General features: G+C 44.9%; 1 protein-coding gene across 4 annotated transcripts in view; it reads left to right on the forward strand.

Annotated features, from left to right (window-relative positions):
* Window positions 1-1444: 1444 nt before the first annotated feature.
* The window catches only part of ARMC8 (armadillo repeat containing 8), a 229174-nt gene continuing 211585 nt past the window's right edge, over window positions 1445-19033 (forward strand). The window contains exons 1-2 of one of the 4 annotated variants that reach the window (XM_073633458.1): window positions 1459-1587; window positions 5557-5638. Coding sequence is in view for 2 of the 4 variants with exons in the window: in XM_073633455.1 (XP_073489556.1) it covers window positions 1534-1587 (54 nt within the window). In the remaining 2 variants the exon portion in view is untranslated. Of the gene's footprint in view, window positions 1588-5556; window positions 5639-19033 lie in introns of all 4 variants that reach the window. The other 3 variants (XM_073633455.1, XM_073633460.1, XM_073633456.1) reach the window with 3 other exon arrangements.

Here is a 19033-nt window from a genome sequence, read left to right on the forward strand (position 1 = left end):
GGCAGGGGCCAATCCGTCACTCGGTATGTGATGCAGGAAGCCCGGCGTGCATCTCAGCCGAAAGTGGAAGTGAAGAGCTCCTGTATCATGCGTGTCAAGCCTCAATTTTGATGCATTCCGTGCTTTAGCGCACGTCATCAGGAAAATGGAGCCGCCGCCGATCCTATTGGATGCCTAGGAGGAGGGAGGAAAGGCACGGTGATGCAGAAGAGGAGAAAAGGACACAGGAGCCGCTGCCTGCAGGGGCCCGCAACCCGCTGCAACCTCATTGGATGACCGCCCGATGGCGGTGGTTGTTTGCTGCCCCCCCCCCAAAAAAAAAGACCAGCCGCCACTGCCCACAAGTGCTTCCAATCAGTGCCACCTATCGGTTCAGCCTATCAGTGCCCACCCGTGCAGCCTCATCAGCGCACATCAGTGAAGAAAAATTACTTATTTATACAATTTTATAACGGAAACTAAGAAACTTTTTTTTTAATTTTTGCTCTTTTTTTCGTTTGTGTAGCAAAGCTCTATCTGTGTAAAAAAAAAAAAAAAAAAAAAAGATAAAAATGCTGGACATATCCTATATGAAAAATCAGTCGAGCCCAGAACCGAAAAATGAACATTCGGCTGTGAGCGCAAACGATAGTGCCATCACGTAATGACCGATAAATCGTTCAGTGGACATAAATGAATGCATTTTTTCTTTCTTTTTTTACATATACCTAGTGCAGACAGTTCGGATGGGAAACACATTAACCTTTCAATTTATCGTTCGTTCGGCAGAAAATTTCCAAACTTGTCGTTTGTTTTTTTCGGCTCAAAAATGTCCCAACGATTATTGATTTTGTGCCCATTAACTGGCTGAAAAATGAACATACTGTCTAAATGACCGAATTTTGGCCGATTTTTCATATAGTGTATGGCCAGCATAAGTTTGGGTACGGTGTTGCATGACTGTGCAATTGCCATTCAAAGTGCGACAGAGCTGAAAGCTGAAAATTGTCCTGGGCAGGAAAGGGTTAAAAGTGCCCGGTCCCGAAGTGTTTAAGAAGGGTTGATTTGGAGGGGGTCTCTGTATCGAGGGTAGTTTAGGTACTTTATTAGCACTCTTTGTAATAATTGTGTTCATTCATACTTGAGCTGTGGTGAGGTTCTGTACTTTGTCTACATAATTGGAGCTAAAAGGCATCACTGTGTCCCCTCGCACAGTTATTAGGTAATAACTGATCATGTGTCACCGTCCTGACAGTAGTGTTGCTCGGTGTCACCCCCTACCCATGTGACATGTAAATAAACACATGCCCCGTCCAGCAGCCGTGCACTACTCCCTCTAATACCAGCTGTCACTCCGTGCAAATCTATTCCACAGCCGCCTCTGCACTTTCCACACAGCCTGAGTCTTTCCCAGCGCTTCACTTATTACTTTATCCGGAGAAAAAAATTCGGAGGATTATTTCTAATCATGTATTGTCAGTTGGCTCCTCCGGCGGCCTGCGGTGATTTGAGGTCTATATAAAAAGTGGTGCGGAAAGTGCTGATGTAGGCGGGATGACCAAGATGGCGTGTGTGCTGGAGCCTCCGCTCCGGATGAGCGTGCTGTCTGTGAGTATAGGAGCCGGAGAGGCCGCACCCTGCCCGGCCGGGAGGGGGGGAGAGGGAGCGCTGTGCACCCGTCCATGGGGGGGCAGGAAGGTGGGAGGGGAGGGTACGGGCCGGGGCGGTTCTCCTGGAGGGTTATCACCCGGTGATGGGTACAACACCACTGCCTGGGGACTGCTCTCCGCACATGGGGTTGCCCATAGCAACAAGTCTGACAGCAGTTCTGTGATTGGCTGCTCTGTGTACACTAAAGAAGTCCAGCCATGTGTACCTTTAGGTGACCATACAGCTTACAATCTGATTGTACCACCTGATCTACAGTTCCAAAACTAGCTTTATACTTATGTGTTCGCATGTCATGAGAAACACGGGAAAAAAGTCTCTGAACCTCGTGTTTTTTTTTTTTTATTGCACCGCACAGAACTGCATGTTTCTGTGCACCTTTCCTTTACACGGTCCTGTAGAGTGCAAGCTCCTAGGACTAGGACTGCATGCTGATGTGAGGAAATTGCCTGGACCATCACAGGCAGCTCCTCATGATGATCTGCCTCCGCTCCTCCTCATCAGTACAGGCAGCATCCTCGTGATGATCTGCCTCCGCTCCTCCTCATCAGTACAGGCGGCATCCTCGTGATGATCTACCTCCTCTCCTCATCAGTACAGGCGGCATCCTCGTGATGCTCTGCCTCCGCTCCTCATCAGTACAGGCGGCATCCTCATGATGCTCTGCCTCCGCTCCTCCTCATCAGTACAGGCGGCATCCTCGTGATGCTCTGCCTCCGCTCCTCCTCATCAGTACAGGCGGCATCCTCGTGATGCTCTGCCTCCGCTCCTCCTCATCAGTACAGGCGGCATCCTCGTGATGATCTGCCTCCGCTCCTCCTCATCAGTACAGGCGGCATCCTCGTGATGATCTGCCTCCGCTCCTCCTCATCAGTACAGGCGGCATCCTCGTGATGATCTGCCTCCGCTCCTCCTCATCAGTACAGGCGGCATCCTCGTGATGATCTGCCTCCGCTCCTCCTCATCAGTACAGGCGGCATCCTCGTGATGATCTGCCTCCGCTCCTCCTCATCAGTACAGGCGGCATCCTCGTGATGATCTGCCTCCGCTCCTCCTCATCAGTACAGGCGGCATCCTCGTGATGATCTGCCTCCGCTCCTCCTCATCAGTACAGGCGGCATCCTCGTGATGATCTGCCTCCGCTCCTCCTCATCAGTACAGGCGGCATCCTCGTGATGATCTGCCTCCGCTCCTCCTCATCAGTACAGGCGGCATCCTCGTGATGATCTGCCTCCGCTCCTCCTCATCAGTACAGGCGGCATCCTCGTGATGATCTGCCTCCGCTCCTCCTCATCAGTACAGGCGGCATCCTCGTGATGATCTGCCTCCGCTCCTCCTCATCAGTACAGGCGGCATCCTCGTGATGATCTGCCTCCGCTCCTCCTCATCAGTACAGGCGGCATCCTCGTGATGATCTGCCTCCGCTCCTCCTCATCAGTACAGGCGGCATCCTCGTGATGATCTGCCTCCGCTCCTCCTCATCAGTACAGGCGGCATCCTCGTGATGATCTGCCTCCGCTCCTCCTCATCAGTACAGGCGGCATCCTCGTGATGATCTGCCTCCGCTCCTCCTCATCAGTACAGGCGGCATCCTCGTGATGATCTGCCTCCGCTCCTCCTCATCAGTACAGGCGGCATCCTCGTGATGATCTGCCTCCGCTCCTCCTCATCAGTACAGGCGGCATCCTCGTGATGATCTGCCTCCGCTCCTCCTCATCAGTACAGGCGGCATCCTCGTGATGATCTGCCTCCGCTCCTCCTCATCAGTACAGGCGGCATCCTCGTGATGATCTGCCTCCGCTCCTCCTCATCAGTACAGGCGGCATCCTCGTGATGATCTGCCTCCGCTCCTCCTCATCAGTACAGGCAGCATCTTCATGATCTGCCTCCGCTCCTCCTCATCAGTACAGGCAGCATCTTCATGATCTGCCTCCGCTCTTCCTCATCAGTACAGGCAGCATCCTCATGATCTGCCTCCGCTCCTGCTCATCAGTACAGGCAGCATCTTCATGATCTGCCTCCGCTCCTCCTCATCAGTACAGGCAGCATCCTCATGATGATCTGCCTCCGCTCCTCCCCCTAAGTACAGGCAGCATCCTCATGATAATCTGCCTCCGCTCCTCCTCATCAGTACAGGCAACATCCTCGTGTCAGACTCATTTAAAGCATACTCCAGAATATCCTTGTTGTGGGGCCTCGTGGGTAATTGCTCATTATGTCTAGGGAGAAGTACTTACCTTTATTCCCCACCCCCAGTCTCCGTTGTACTTGCCTCCATTGGTGATGAGCTGTCAGAGCTCATGCAGTGGTCCAGGGATTAGGAATCCCTGCGTTTCTCCCCCCTTCATTCTACAGTGCTTCCAGGGCAGATCAGATCGACTCTGATTGGTCAACACCTACACAGAGCATGGCCCTGATCCATCCTGGAAGCTCATCAGAATGAAGAGCGAGGATTTCAGATCCCCGAACCACTAAAACTGCTGTACCTGGTCCCTCTGGACATAAACTAGCAGCTAACCCTTGCAATGAAGCCTTGATCAGACACTTTTTCAGCCAGTGGGGCCAGCTGTCAAAATACAATAATCTCTGTGGAAGATCTGTCCATCTGCACTGTATTGCATGGATGGAGGAATTTAGATGACAGTGCGGTATAAAAGGATTTGCCCCCTTCCTGATTTTTTTATATATATATTTACATTTAAATAGTTCAGATCATCAAGTAAATTTTAATATTACACAAAGATAACCTGAGAATACAAAATGCAGTTTTTTAAAATGATTTCACTTAAAGTGGTTGTAAAGACAGAAGGTTTTTTTATCTTAACGCATTCTATGCATTAGGATAAAAAACCTTCTGTGTGCAGCAGCCTCCCCCCCAATACTCACCTGAGCCCCACCCCTATCCAGCGATGTCCACAAGTTCATCAGCCGTCCGGGACTCTTCTCCTGATTGGCTGAGAAACAGCAGCGGTGCCATTGGCTCCCGCTGCTGTCAGTCAAGGTCAGCTAGCCAATCAGGATAAAGAGGGGGTGGGGCCAAAACGGGGCTCTGTGTCTGAATGGACACGGGAAGCTGTGACTCTGCTCGCTTGCCCCCTTAGCAAGCTGCTTGCTGTAGGATCACTCGGTGGGAGAGATGTGCCAGGAGAGCCGGCGAGGGACCCGAGAAGAGGAGGATCTGGGCTGCTCTGTGCAAAACCACTGCACAGAACAGGTAAGGATAACATGTAATTTTTATGGTCTCACGATAACAGACTCCAGATGGTAATGGAGAAGATAACTGCCACTGCCGGCTAACGCGTTTCGAAGCAATACCTTCTTCCTCAGAGCCCTCAGGTATTCCTTTGAAACACGTCAGAGGGCATGGACCCTTATAAACTTCTCTATTACCATCTGGAGTCTGTTATCGTGAGACCATAAAAATTACATGTTATCCTTACCTGTTCTGTGCAGTGGTTTTGCACAGAGCAGCCCAGATCCTCCTCTTCTCGGGTCCCTCGCCGGCTCTCCTGGCACATCTCTCCCACCGAGTGATCCTACAGCAAGCAGCTTTTGAAGGGGGCAAGCGAGCAAAGTCACAGCTTCCCGTGTCCATTCAGACACAGAGCCCCGTTTTGGCCCCACCCCCTCTCTCCGGATTGGCTAGCTGACCTTGACTGACAGCAGCGGGAGCCAATGGCACCGCTGCTGTGTCTCAGCCAATCAGGAGAAGAGTCCCGGACGGCTGAGAAACTTGTGGACATCGCTGGATAGGGGTGGGGCTCAGGTGAGTATTAGGGGGGCTGGGGAGGCTGCTGCACACAGAAGGCTTTTTATCCTAATGCATAGAATGCGTTAAGATAAAAAAAACCTTCTGTCTTTACAACCACTTTAAGTTAAATCATTTTAAACTGCATTTTGTATTCTCAGGTTATCTTTGTGAGTCTGACATCGTGAGACTGATGCCCATCATCTGAAGGCTCTTTTTATTGCGGTTTTCTTCCATGTGTTTGTGAGTATTTTTTTTTTTTTCTTTTAATAAAATTCATTAAATGATAATGCACAAGGTCGATGCGCCCTCTTTTTTTCTATTCCCCCCCCCTTTTTTCTTACCTGAGTACATCTGTTCCAGCGATGTGCACGAGCCCAGCGGCTCTAGCGGCTGTTTCTGTCCTCATTGGGTAGATTGATAGAAGCAGGAGCAATTGGCTCCCACTGCTGTTAATCAAATCCAGTGACACAAGGGCGGGGGCCTAGTCCCGCTGCCTGTGTCAATGGACACAGCAGCGGGACTCGGGAGCAAGCCTGCATGGGTGCCCCCATGGAGAGCGGCTTTCCATGGGGGCACCCGATGAAGGAAAGGAGCACTGTCAGGGCACCGCAGAAGAGGAGGTTTGGGGCTGCTCTGTGCAAAACCCTTGCACAGAGCAGGTAAGTATACTGTGTTTGTTATTTTTATTTTAAAAAATCGGAACCTTTACAACCCCTTTAAGGGGAAAAAAACTGTCCAAACCTGCCTGGCACTATGGGAAAAAGTAAGTGCGCCCAACGACCTTCCCCCACCCCACCCTAACTATCAGTTCGTGACCTCAAGCGTACTTGGGTTATGCAGCTAGACAATAATCTGAAACACACCAGCAAGTTCAAATCTGCATGGCTAAGAAACAAACAAAATTAAATTGATATTAAAGTTTTGTTTTCTTTTGTGTAAAAATAAAATGTTATACCTGCTCTGTACAGTTGGTTTTGCACAGAGCAGCCCAGATCCTCCTCGGGTCCCTCGCTAGCACACTCTTGGCCCCCCACTGAGTACCACCACAGCAAGCCGCTTTCTATGGGGGCACCTGAGCTGAACTGCTGCACTGTGTGTCCATTTGGACACTGAGCCGTGGCTCGGCCCTGCCCCCCTCTCTCTGTGTCTCAGCCAATCAGAAGGGAGAGTCCCGACAGCCAAGGCACTCGTGCAACATCGCTTGATCGAGAAAGGGGGGGCAGCTGCACACAGGTTTTTTATCTTAATGTATAGAATGCTTTAAGATAAAAAGAAAATTCTGTCTTTAGAACCACTTTAAGGTTTTGGAGTGCCCTAGTCAAAGTCCGGACTTAAAGTATAACTGAAGACAAAACTTTTTTTTTTTTTTTTTTATATTTTTGGATAGAGGAGTGAGGAATTAAGGATTGTCAGTTTTGCTGTATGTGCCCGTTTAGGAGATTCATCCTCTCTATTTGTCCTGTTTTACCATTGTCATTGAAAGTATAATACAATCCCACCATTTTGGGATGTTTGGCTATGGGACAGGAAATTATGGGAAATCTCCACAATGGGACCCAGATGTCGAAAAAAAAAATCTGACAGGGGTTATAACCCTCCCTTGCTCTATTCAAAATGGAAAAAAAAAAAAAAAAAAGTTTTGCCTATAATTCTTCTTTAAATCCAATTGAGACGCTGTGGCATGACCTTAACCACTTCCGGACCTGCTCGCGCCGATTTACATCGGCACATTGAGAGGGATATCGTTGTTATGGCAGCAGCTAGCTACCATAACCCCGGTATCCTCTTCAGCAAGTGATCCGCTTTCAGATAAAAGTGGTCTCTGCGGCGGTTTCGCCTCAAGATCACTTTTATCGCAGGGGAGAGGGCCCCCCCCCGTCCCGCCGCTCTCCGGTGCCCCGCCGCTTAGGCGATTGGGTCCTCTCCCTGGCTTGGTATAGAGACGAGTGAGGGGAAGATGGCCCCCACCCGTCTCCATACCATTGCAGGACGGAAGTGACGTCAAAACGTCAGTTCCGCCCATAGCTCTTAAAGCAACCTTTTTATTTATTTATTTATTTTTTTAAATAACATTTAATTATTATTATTTTTTTTTTATTGCATTTTAGTGTAAATATGAGATCTGAGGTCTTTTGACCCCAGATCTCATATTTAAGAGGTCCTGTCATGCTTTTTTTCTGTTACAAGGGATGTTTACATTCCTTGTAATAGGAATAAAAGTGACACAATTTTTTTTAAAAGAACAGTGTAAAAATAAAAGGTAAAATAAATAAGAAAAAAAAAAAAATTTTTAAACGTGCCCGTCATGCCGCGCTCGCGTGCAGAAGCGAATGCATACGTGAGCAGCGCCCGCATATGAAAACTGTGTTCAAACCACACATGTCAGATATCGCCCGGATCGGTAGAGTGAGAGCAATAATTCTAGCCATAGGCCTCCTCTGTAACCTAAAACATGCAACCTGTAGAATTTTTTAAATGTTGCCTATGGAGATTTTTAAGGGTAAAAGTTTGTCGCCATTCCATGAGCGGGCACAATTTTGAAGCGTGACATGTTTGGTATCAATTTATGTGGTGTAACATTAACTTTCGCAATATTTTTAAAAAAATTGGGCTGACTTTACTGTTGTCTTATTTTTTTAATTGAGAAAAATATTTTTTCAAAAAAGTGCGCTTGTAAGACTGCTGCGCTTAATTTTATTCTCTAGGGTGTTAGAATCCCCAAACATTATATATTTTTTTTCTAAGTAATTTTTAGCAAAAAAAACTGGTTTTAACTTGTAAACAACAAATCTCAGAAAGAGGCTCAGTCCTTAAGTGATTAACCACTTCAATACCAGGCACTTAGACACCTTCCCGCCCAGGCCAATTTTCAGCTTTCAGCACTGTTGCAATTTGAATGACAATTGCGCGGTCATGCTAAACTGTACTCAAACAATTTTTTTATCATTTTGTTCCCACAAATAGAGTTTTCTTTTGGTGGTATTTGATCACCTCTGCGGTTTTTATTTTTTCGCAACAAATAAAAAAAGACCGAAAATTTTGAAAAAAAACATGTTTTTCTTTAGTTTCTGTTAAAATTTTTTGTAAATAAGTACGTTTTCTTCTTCAATGACGGGCACTGATATGGCTGCACTGACGGGCACTGATACGGCACCAATGAGGTGGCACTGATGGGCACTGGTAGGTGGCATTGATGGGTACTTATGGGTGGCACTGATGGACACTGACAGGTGGCACTGATACTGATTGGTGTCACTGATGCCCCTAAGGGTGGCATTGCTAGGCATCACTGCAATATAATGGTGCCAATCAGTGCCCATTTGTGGGCACTGATTGGCACAGATTGGGCACTGATTGGGCACATGTGGATGGCCATGGGGTACATACCTGGCCATCCACATGTTGCCCCCTTCCCTGGTTGTCCTAGTGGCGACCCCTGGTGGTCCAGTGTGGTCATCTGAGGGGGGGCTGCGCTCATAAACAATCAGCGCAGAACCCCGCCGGAGGCTCTTTACCAAGATCGGTGGAGTGGTGTGTCAGACTGACACACCGCTCCACCGATCACCGCGATGCGCGCCGCGGCATGTTCTCCTGACTGGGCGACAGGATAACTGAACCACCGCCCGGTCGTCAATCTGCTATAGGCCTGGGGGGGGAGTGGTTAAACAGGCACCTGTTTGAACTTGTTATCAGTATAAAAGACACCTGTCCACAACCTCAAACGGTCACACTCCAAACTCCACTATGGTGAAAACCAAAGACCTGTCGAAGGACACCAGAAACAAAATTGTAGACCTGCACCAGGCAGAGAGGACTGAATCTGCAATAGGCAAGCAGCTTGGTGTGACGAAATCAACTGTGGGAGCAATAATTAGAAAATGGAAGACATACAATACCACTGATAATCTCCCTTGATCTGGGGCTCCACGCAAGATCTCACCCCGTGGGGTCAAAATGATCACAAGAACGATGAGCAAAAATCCCAGAACCACACAGGGGACCTAGTGAATGACCTGCAGAGAGCTGGGACCAACGTAACAAAACCATCAGTAACACACTACACCGCCAGGGACTCAGATCCTGCAGTGCCAGACGCGTCCCCCTGCTTAAGCCAGTACATGTCCGGGCCCGTCTGAGGTTTTCTAGAGAGCATTTGGATGATCCAGAAGAGGATTGGGTGAATGTCATATGGTCAGAGGAAACCAAAGTAGAACTGTATGGTAGAAACACAACTTGTCGTGTTTGGAGGAGAGAGAATGCTGAGTTGCAACCAAAGAACACCATACCTACTGTGAAGCATGGGGGTGGCAACATCATGCTTTGGGGCTGTTTCTCTGCAAAGGGAACAGGATGACTGATCCGTGTACAAGAAAGAATGAATGAGGCCATGTATTGTGAGATTTTGAGTGCAAACCTCCCATTAGCAAGGGCATTGAAGATGAAACGTGGCTGTGTCTTTCAGCATGACAATGATCCCAAACACACCGCCCGGGCAACGAAGGAGTGGCTTCGTAAAAAGCATTTCAAGGTCCTGGAGTGGCCTAGCCAGTCTCCAGATCTCAACCCCATAGGAAACCTTTGGAGGGAGTTGAAAGTCCGTGTTGCCCAGCGACAGCCCCAAAACATAACTGCTCTAGAGGAGATCTGCATGGAGGAATGGGCCAACATACCAGCAATAGTGTGTGACAACCTTGTGAAGACTTGCAGAAAACGTTTTGACCTCTGTCATTGCCAACAAAGGATATATAACAAAGTATTGAGATGAACTTTTGATATTGACAAAATACTTATTTTCCACCATAATTTGCAAATAAATTCTTTCAAAAATCAGACAATGTGATTGTCTGTCTGTCTGGATTTGTTTCCACATTTTGTCTCTCATAGTTGAGGTATACCTATTATGACAATTACAGGTCTCTCTCATCTTTTCTCGTGATCGCATCGCAGGATCCATGTAGAGGATACTTACCTTGTCCCCTGGATCCTGCGATGTCTCCCCGCTGTGATCTGCGAGCCGCCGTGTCTCGCTCGATTCACAGTGCCGAGCTCCGTCCCCTGCGAGCGTTTCGACGCATGGGGACGGAGTTCAGCTCCAAATTCAAAAATTGAAACACACAGTACAGATACAGTATATTGTAATCTTATAGATTACAGTACTGTATCAAATAATTACACATCCCCTTTGTCCCTAGTGGTCTGCCCAGTGTCCTGCATGCAGTTTTATATTATAAAAACTTCTTTTTGCCTGGAAACTGGAGATTGTCCATAGCAACCAAAACTGTCCCTTTACATCAAAAGTGGCTTTAGACCAGCTAGAAAACAGCGATAATAAATTAGAATCACTTGCAGAATTGAGCGATAGTGATTTGTGGGGAAATCCGTCATCAAACACTAAAAGTAACGAAAGCGACAATTCTGCGACTGAGCAAATTTCAGTGTTTATTTGATTACATTATTTTATAATTTTTATTATATTATTATTTGGTATAATTATTTATAGTTATTTATTATATTATAATTTTTAATTTCCTTTTTCAAACTTTATCATACCCGGGATGTCTACTAGACTCTTGTTTGGACAGATTTAAGTGAATTATTCCTAAGAATTACAGGCCTATAATATAAAATGCCAAATTTCTGTGCAAAATAATTGTACCGCTTTCAGCACCTAAAATCTGAAATAATCATACTGCCAGGGAGGTTAAGCAGGAGAACTTGCACAATTGGTGGCTGGCTAAATACTTTTTTGCCCCACTGTATTGCCAGTTATCACAAAAGCTTGATTGCAGTTGTTGCTCCAAGGGTGGCACAACCAGTTATTCGGTTTAGGGGGTGGTTACTTTTTCACATAGGGCCAGGCGGGTTTGGACTCTTTTTTTTCCCTGTATAAATTACATCCTCATTTAAAAACTGCAACTTTTTTATTTTGTATTTATTCGGGTTATCTTTGTGTAATTTTAAAATTTGTTTGCTGATCTGAATCATTTAGGTGTGACAAATATGCAAAAAAATAAATTCAGGAAGAGGGCAAATACTTTTTCACAGCACTGTATATTAGATTGTAAGCTCTTATGAACAGGGACCTAAACCCTCTTGCATCTTATTGTAACAACACTGTCTCCCTTTTGTATTGCAAAGTGCTGCGCAATTTATTAATCCTGTATAATAATGTTATACTTTAGCCCACAGGCTAAAAAAGAAAATGTACTGTATGTGGTCAACTAAAGAACAGAGAAGGTTGAAATTTCACCTCCGGCTCAATGCAGAAATATGAGGAAAGCAATGAGCCAATAATAGCAGCATGTCGAGCTGGAGACTAGATATTCTTAATAACATTAACAAGCCAAATTTTGTCTTCTGTCATTTTGTAAAAAGATCAATTTACCTTCTAATGAATAGTTGTGTGTTTTTTTTGTTTTTGGTTTTGTTTTGTTTTTTTTTGTTTTGTTTGCAGACCATCTTGGCATACATGTAAACTGTTCAGGGCAATACCCCACAGACTGTGACCCCAGTAGTAGTTCATCTCTATACTCACAATAGAGACTTGTCCAACCTGGCAGCTGACTTTTTTAGTTGAAGTATATGTGAACGCACATCAAGCAAGGCACATTGTTATTATTTGTATATCTTAATGACAATACTTTTTTAAAAATATAACCATTGGGGGTGGCGGAGTGGCGCTAATCTGGCCACAGGAAATACTGTTTGTCCCTTCTTTCTGTATATTCACGGTTTGAAGTACCACTGCTGCCTAACAAGGGAAGCCTTGTATGGAAAGCCAGTTCACCAGTACTATTGAGCTTCTTTTAGGTTTTCCTTTATCTGATTACACATGCAAGTCTATGCAAACTGACCACGTCAGCATGGATCTGCTTCCATGCTTGGCGTGGTCAGAATAAAAATAAGATAAAAGTAATTGGCAAGATCTACAGGTGTTTAGGGGTATTTGCAGCATTCTAAAGGGGAACGACTGGATATACATCAGATTCATACACTGATCAGCCATAACATTATGACCACCCACCTTAACCTATTGAGGCATGGACTCCACTACACTTCTGAAGGTATGCTGTGGTAGCTGATACTAAGCAAATTAGCAGATTATCCAAGTCCTGTAAGTTGCAAGGTGGGGCCTCCCATGGATCAGACTTGGTTTTTCCAGCATATTCCATAGATGCTCAATTGGATTGAGATCTACAGAATTGAGAGGCTGAGTCAACACCTCAAACTTGTGTTTATCAAACCATTCTTGAGCTTATCAGACCAGGCACCTTCTTCCATCGCTCTGTTGTCCAGTTTTGATGCTCATGTGCCCATTTGTAGGCAGTTTTAGCTGTGGACGTGGGTCATCATTGACACCCTGACTGGTCTGTGGCTACACAGCCCCAAACTGCAATGCACTGTGTCTCCTGACCTCTTCCTATCAGAACCAGCATTGAATTGTTCAGCAATTTTAAATCACAGTAACTCTTCAATTGGATCAGACTACAGAGACTCGTCTCTTCACTCCCCTTTTCTGTCCATGAGCCTGTCACCGGTTCACCCGTTTTAATTCCTTGGACCGCTTTTGGTAGGTCCACAAGAGCTGCAGTTTTGGAGATGCTCTGACCCAGTTGTCTAACCATTAAAATTTGGCCCTTCTCAAAGTCACAAAAAATCCTTACGCTTGCCCATTTTATTTCTGCTTTCAACCCCTAAATTTTAGAGGCAACATGTTCACAGCTTATCACTCTCTGTACTTTATCTATGGAGAAGCAGCATTGTCACTCTAGGACAGTTATTGTGTTAGTACTACAGAGTAAGCTCACTGGAATTTGGTAAGGTCAGTAGGTATACTTTCACTGATTTGAACTGATCTAATAAAACAATTTTAAGTGGTATGTTTAACCACTTGCCGACCATGCTATAGTCGAATGAGTGCTACAGCCTGGTCATCCTGTTCTGGGAGAGCATCTATTGAGGTCCTCCCAGAACCACACCCCCCACACAACCGGCATGCTCTTCATCCACAGCTGATCAGATTGGGGTAAAGGATCAATCACAGCCACCTTTTTAACACGTGGTCAGCTGTGTCCAGTCACAGCTGATCATGATGAAAACACACACTGGTAACCGGCTTGTGTGATAGGGGACATTTACACTACTTATCAGTGTCCTGATTATCAGTGCAGCCCCAACAGTGCCCATCAGTGCAGCCTCATCGGAGAAGGAGAAAAATTATCTGTTTGCAAAATTTTTTAACCAAAACTATGGAAAATGTGTTTGCGTGGGGTTTTTTTTTGGTGTGGTTTTTTTTTTTTCATCTGTTTAGCAAAAACTAAAATAAACCCAGTGATGATTAACTTCCACCAAAAGGAAAGCTCTGTGTGTAAAAATAAATTCATGAGTACAGTGTTGCATGGAATTGTCATTCAAAGTGCAACAGCACTGAAAGCTGAAAACTGGCCAGGACAGGAAGGGGGTAAAAGTGCCCAGTAGGTAAGTGGCTAAATTGGAATTAGTGGAATTCCAAGCTACCAGCCCTATGCTGACTCTAGGCTGGTCATACATTATCCAATTTTCTTATACAATTTTAATTTATGTTTACCAAAACCATTTAATATGAGGTCAGGCCTAAACACTTTCAATTTATATGCAATTAGGCAGGCGCTTTCACTACATAGTTGAAGGTAAATCTAAAGGAAATAGAGAAATTGAAAAATATATGGCCATCTTAATCCATGTAAGAAAGATGTATATATTTACCTATATTCAGGCTGCTCTGATCCAGTCACTTGCTCCCCTGTGGCTGCAGGGGAGAGGAGAGCATGCTCAGCAAAGGCTGGCATGTATGGAAGATTTGATGTCAGCCATAGGCTCCTAAGGCCCGTCCATTGTTGGCGCTTCCTCCTCTTCCCTGCAGAAAAAGGGGGAAACACTTGAATTGCCACATCCGTAAATTCAGGGAGAAATGGGGAGTTTACTACTAGAGTAACCAAAAGTTGGATTTTGAAGGCATTGCTATTTACAGTAATCTGGGGATTAAAGTGTAAATTTGGCAATTGGAATAACTAGTTCCGTGTTTGCTGATGACACAAGGATAAGCAGAGCAATAACTTTTTCACCAAGATATAGCAATTTTTAAAGACCTAAAATAGAAGCTTGGTCAGCTATATGACAGATGAAGTTTAATATTGAAAATGTAAAGTAATGAACTTGAGAGCTAAAAAATTATGCATTCAATTTCTTGCTGGAGGGAAAACCTTTTGGAGGAATCAAGGATGGAAAAGGATCTGGGGGTCCTAATAGATGACAGACTCGGCAATAGCTAAGCTGCAGCAAGCAAGTCTTGCAGACTATTAGCATGCATTAAAAAGGGGATCTACTCAAGAGATAAGACTATAATTCTACCACCTTACAAAACTCTGGTCTGGTTGCATCTTGAGTATGCCATCCAGTTCTGGTCACCCATCTTCAGGAAGGATGTTCTTGAACTGGAGAGAATCCAGAGAAGTGCAACAAATCTAATAAGGGGGCTGAAGGACCTCCGTTATGAGGAATTACTATAAACCTTAAACTTATTGTTCCTGGAGAAGAGATGCTTAAACATTGCTTGCCAGCGCTATATTCAATATACATACTTTCTCTAGTTCTGGGAGGGCATCCCTGGATGTCCTCCCATGTGCGCGCTTCTTGCGTGTCCCCTGGGGCGTGCATCGGGAACTCTCTGTGACCGCTGTGTGCCTTGGACACCATGCATCACAGATTGGGGTAAAGGGCCAATCACAGCAGACCTTTACCAAGTGATCGCTGTGTTCCTTGCCTGGTAACTGCTCTCCTTCCCTCACACGGAGACCGTGTGTGAGGGAAAGAGAGCTGTGTGTGTGTGTGTGTGTGTGGTTTTTTTTTTTTTTTTTTCCATTTCATTAGCAAACAATAAAGAAAATCTAGTGGTGAATAAATACCACCAAAAGCTCTACTTGTCAAAAAAAATTATAAAAATGTTATTTTAATGAATAATTGTCATTCAAAGTGTGATGGTGCTGAAATCTGAAAATTGGCCTGAGCAGGGAGGGGGTGAAAGTGTCCGGTATTAAAGTGTTTAAGGGGAGATATGGAGTACTTGATTAGATTGCAATGCCCTTTAGGTGGCAATCAAACACCCGTAATGGCAATGTACCACATCCCAAATAGTCTAAATTGATGAGGAATCAAAATAATGGACTTTGAAGGCATGTATAAAAGTAATATATTTTTATAGTCTACATTTAAAAAATTCACAACATCGCACAAACACAATAACATTATAGGAGATGAGCGTGGTTCCCCTGGAGGGTATAGTAGCTAATACTTCCTGTGTGGCAATGGTTGAAATATGCCCACACAATGTATTCTCCTCTCAGAATGGGTTCCACGTGGCCTCTTAAGTATAAAACCTGAACTCGATGTCCACAGGCCACCCGTGATCGCTCCAGAGACAGGCAGAAGGGGTATCCGTCAGTGTGAACAAACAGATCCCCATTCTGTCAGGGGAGGAGAGACATATCATCTGTTCCTAGTGCTTAGGAACAATGATCTGTCTCCTCCTCCAGTCAGCCCTCATACAGTTAACACCTCCCAGGGAGAACACTTAAACCCTTGATTGCCCCCTAGTGTTAACCCCTTCCCTGTCAGTGACATATATACAGTAATCAGTGGCTATTTTAGCTCTGTTTGCTGTATAAATGTCCATGGTCCCAAAAATGTTTCAAAAGTGTCCGATTTGTCCGCCGCAATGTCACAGTCCCGCTAAAAATCGCAGATCACCACCATTACTATTAAAAAAAAAAAAAATAATAATAATAAAAATGCCATAAATATATCCCATAGTTTGTAGACGCTATAACTTTTTTGCACGAACCAATCAATATACGCTTATTGCGATTTATTTTTTTTTTTTCAAAAATATGTAGCAAAATACATATTGGCCTAAACTGAGGAAGAAATGTGTGTGTAATATATACCCCCACTCAATTACCCCCACTCAAAGTCCAGGACGTCATATGACGTACCTTGGGCAGGAAGTGGTTAAAGAAAGGGTTTGTATGATATTACTTCGTTGAGTCCCAGTGGAATGGTGGCAATAAGCCTCTCTATCCACAGGGTCTCACGCCAATATAGCCCTGTCCCAATCATCTCCCACCCTGAGGGATTACATCCAGGACCATAAACTTGACTACTTGAGAGTCAAATCTGTGGCACAATCCGATGTGGCGGCCCATGGTGGTAAGTTCACCATTGATAGAATAGTACAAATGGTCCGCGATACATTGACGAAACTCACTGATTGTTTTCCCCACATAGAAGGCCTTACATACACATATCATCAAATCTATGACTCCATTGGTGCCATAATTGGCAGGGGTCCGAGGAGAAAAGAGTTTGCCGTTGGGTAATCTAAATGTGGTACCCTTAAGTATCCAGGGACAGCGTGGGCATTGGCCACATCGGAAGGTGCCCCAAGGGCAGATGGAAAGTCTGTGATGGTATGCTAGTGGCTACTGGTCAATCGATCCTTGAGTGAGGTGGCCCTACGAAATACCAACTCTGAGGAAGTCTTAATGTATTTATTGAGAATATGGTGATCATTTAAGAGGTGTCAGTGATTTGATAAAATAGTCCAGGGTTGGTGATGATTTTAACAGTCTGGTTGTTTCGGGGGGGGCGGGGCATAGAGCAGAGAGATTCTAGTACGGGCTAATGCTCGATTAAAGGCCTTCCCCAAGTTGGTACGTGAGTATCTACAGAGGAGGAGACGTTCACACAACAGGTCAGCCTGTATGCGGAAGTCCTCCTCTTTAGCACAGTTCCTGCGTAAACGGAGGTACTGTGCATAGGGGATGCTGTGGACAAGAGATTTTGGGTGTGCACTAGAGGCGTACAACAGTGCGTTGCCAGCTGTGGGCTTGCGATACAAATTAGTGCCTACCGTCCCATCCGGGTACTTGATCATAAGATCTAAAAAGGGATCTGTGTGTCATCAAAGTTGAATGTAAGATGTAGGTTGATACTGTTAGTATTTAGCTGTTGAACGAATTCTCTTTGTAGTTGTGGTGGACCTGCCCATACAAGGAACAGGTCATCAATGAATCTGTACCAAAACAGAACATGGTTAAGATAGATGGTAACTCTATCATTAGAGAACACCTGTCTCTCCCAACCCCCAAGGTAAAGATTCGCGTAGGATGGCACACACGAGGTTCCCATTGCTATGTTTTGGGTTTGTAAAAAATATTAATCACTGAATACAAAGTACCTTATTTATTGGTGTATAACATTACTTTTTTTTCCCCTGAAAATAAGGGGAAAATCGCGGGTGTGTATTCTATGCCGACAGCACACCTCGGAGGGGGACGAGTGCCGCCGGAAATCACGAGCCGCCATCTCCTCTCCACTTGGCTCTACGCTCGGCTCTAACTCTGCTCGCACGTCACACACACAGTCCCGTCTCCGCCACTGGCATTGGACCAGTGTTCTGTCTATCACAGGAGCTGGTCCAATGCTGATGGCAGAAGCGGGACTGTGTATGTGACTGCCAACTGAGAGCCAAGTAAACAGATGACAACTCTGTGGATTCCTGCTAGGAGAGATGGTGAGCTGCATTGTTGGGGGAGATGGGCACAGATCAGGCTGCAGATGGGCACAGATCAGGCTGCACTGAAGCTGCAGATGGGCACAGATTAGGCTGCATTGAGGCTGCAGATGGGCACTAATCGGGCTGCATTGATGCTCACTGACCATTATTTTGCTTCAAAGTGGTTTATTTGAAAAAAAAAAAAAATTCGTGAAACTTCCCTCTTAAATTGTGGTGCGTGTTATACGCCGATAATCTAGTCAAAATGAAATACAACAGTCTAAGGATGAAGTCGTTAATTGACCAAATAGTGTGATACTGCTCCATCAGGAAGGATTTCACCATCCGTACTCCCTGCTCGTGGGGGATACTCAAGTAAAGAGCATCAATATCAATAGCCATGAACAGGAAGTCTGGAGGGATCTGAATCCTCTCAATGTGTTTAACCACTTGACCACTGGGCACTTAAACCCCCTTAATAACCAGACCAGTTTTCAGCTTTCAGTGCTCTCACAGTTTGAATGACAATTACTCAGTCATGCAACACTCTATCCATATGAAATTTTTGTCCTTTTTTCACGCAAATAGAGCTTTCTTTTGGTGGTATTTGATCACCTCCTGAGTTTTTTTATTTTTTGTGCTATAAATGAAAAAATGAATGAAAAAAGACCGAAAATTTTGTAAAAAAAAAATGCATTTTTCTCCATTTCTATTAAAATTTTTTGCAAATAAGTACATTTTCTTCATAAATTTGGCCAAAAATGTATACTGCTACATATCTTTGGTAAAAAATAACCCAAATTAGTGGATATTATTCTGTGTGAAAGTTATAGGGTCTACAAGCTATGGTGCCAATCACTGAAAATGTATCATTTTGATCACACCTGACGTACTGACAGCCTATCTCATTTCTTGAGACCCTAACAAGCCAGTAAAGTACAAATACCCCTCACATTCCAAGGTAGTTAGTACAAGGCACAGTTAGTTTTTTAAAGTTGTCATTTTTTCCCACAATTCTTTACAAAATAAAGAATTTTTTTTTT

This window comes from Aquarana catesbeiana, linkage group LG06 (genome assembly GCF_042186555.1).
Source record: "Aquarana catesbeiana isolate 2022-GZ linkage group LG06, ASM4218655v1, whole genome shotgun sequence".
Lineage (NCBI taxonomy): Eukaryota > Metazoa > Chordata > Amphibia > Anura > Ranidae > Aquarana > Aquarana catesbeiana.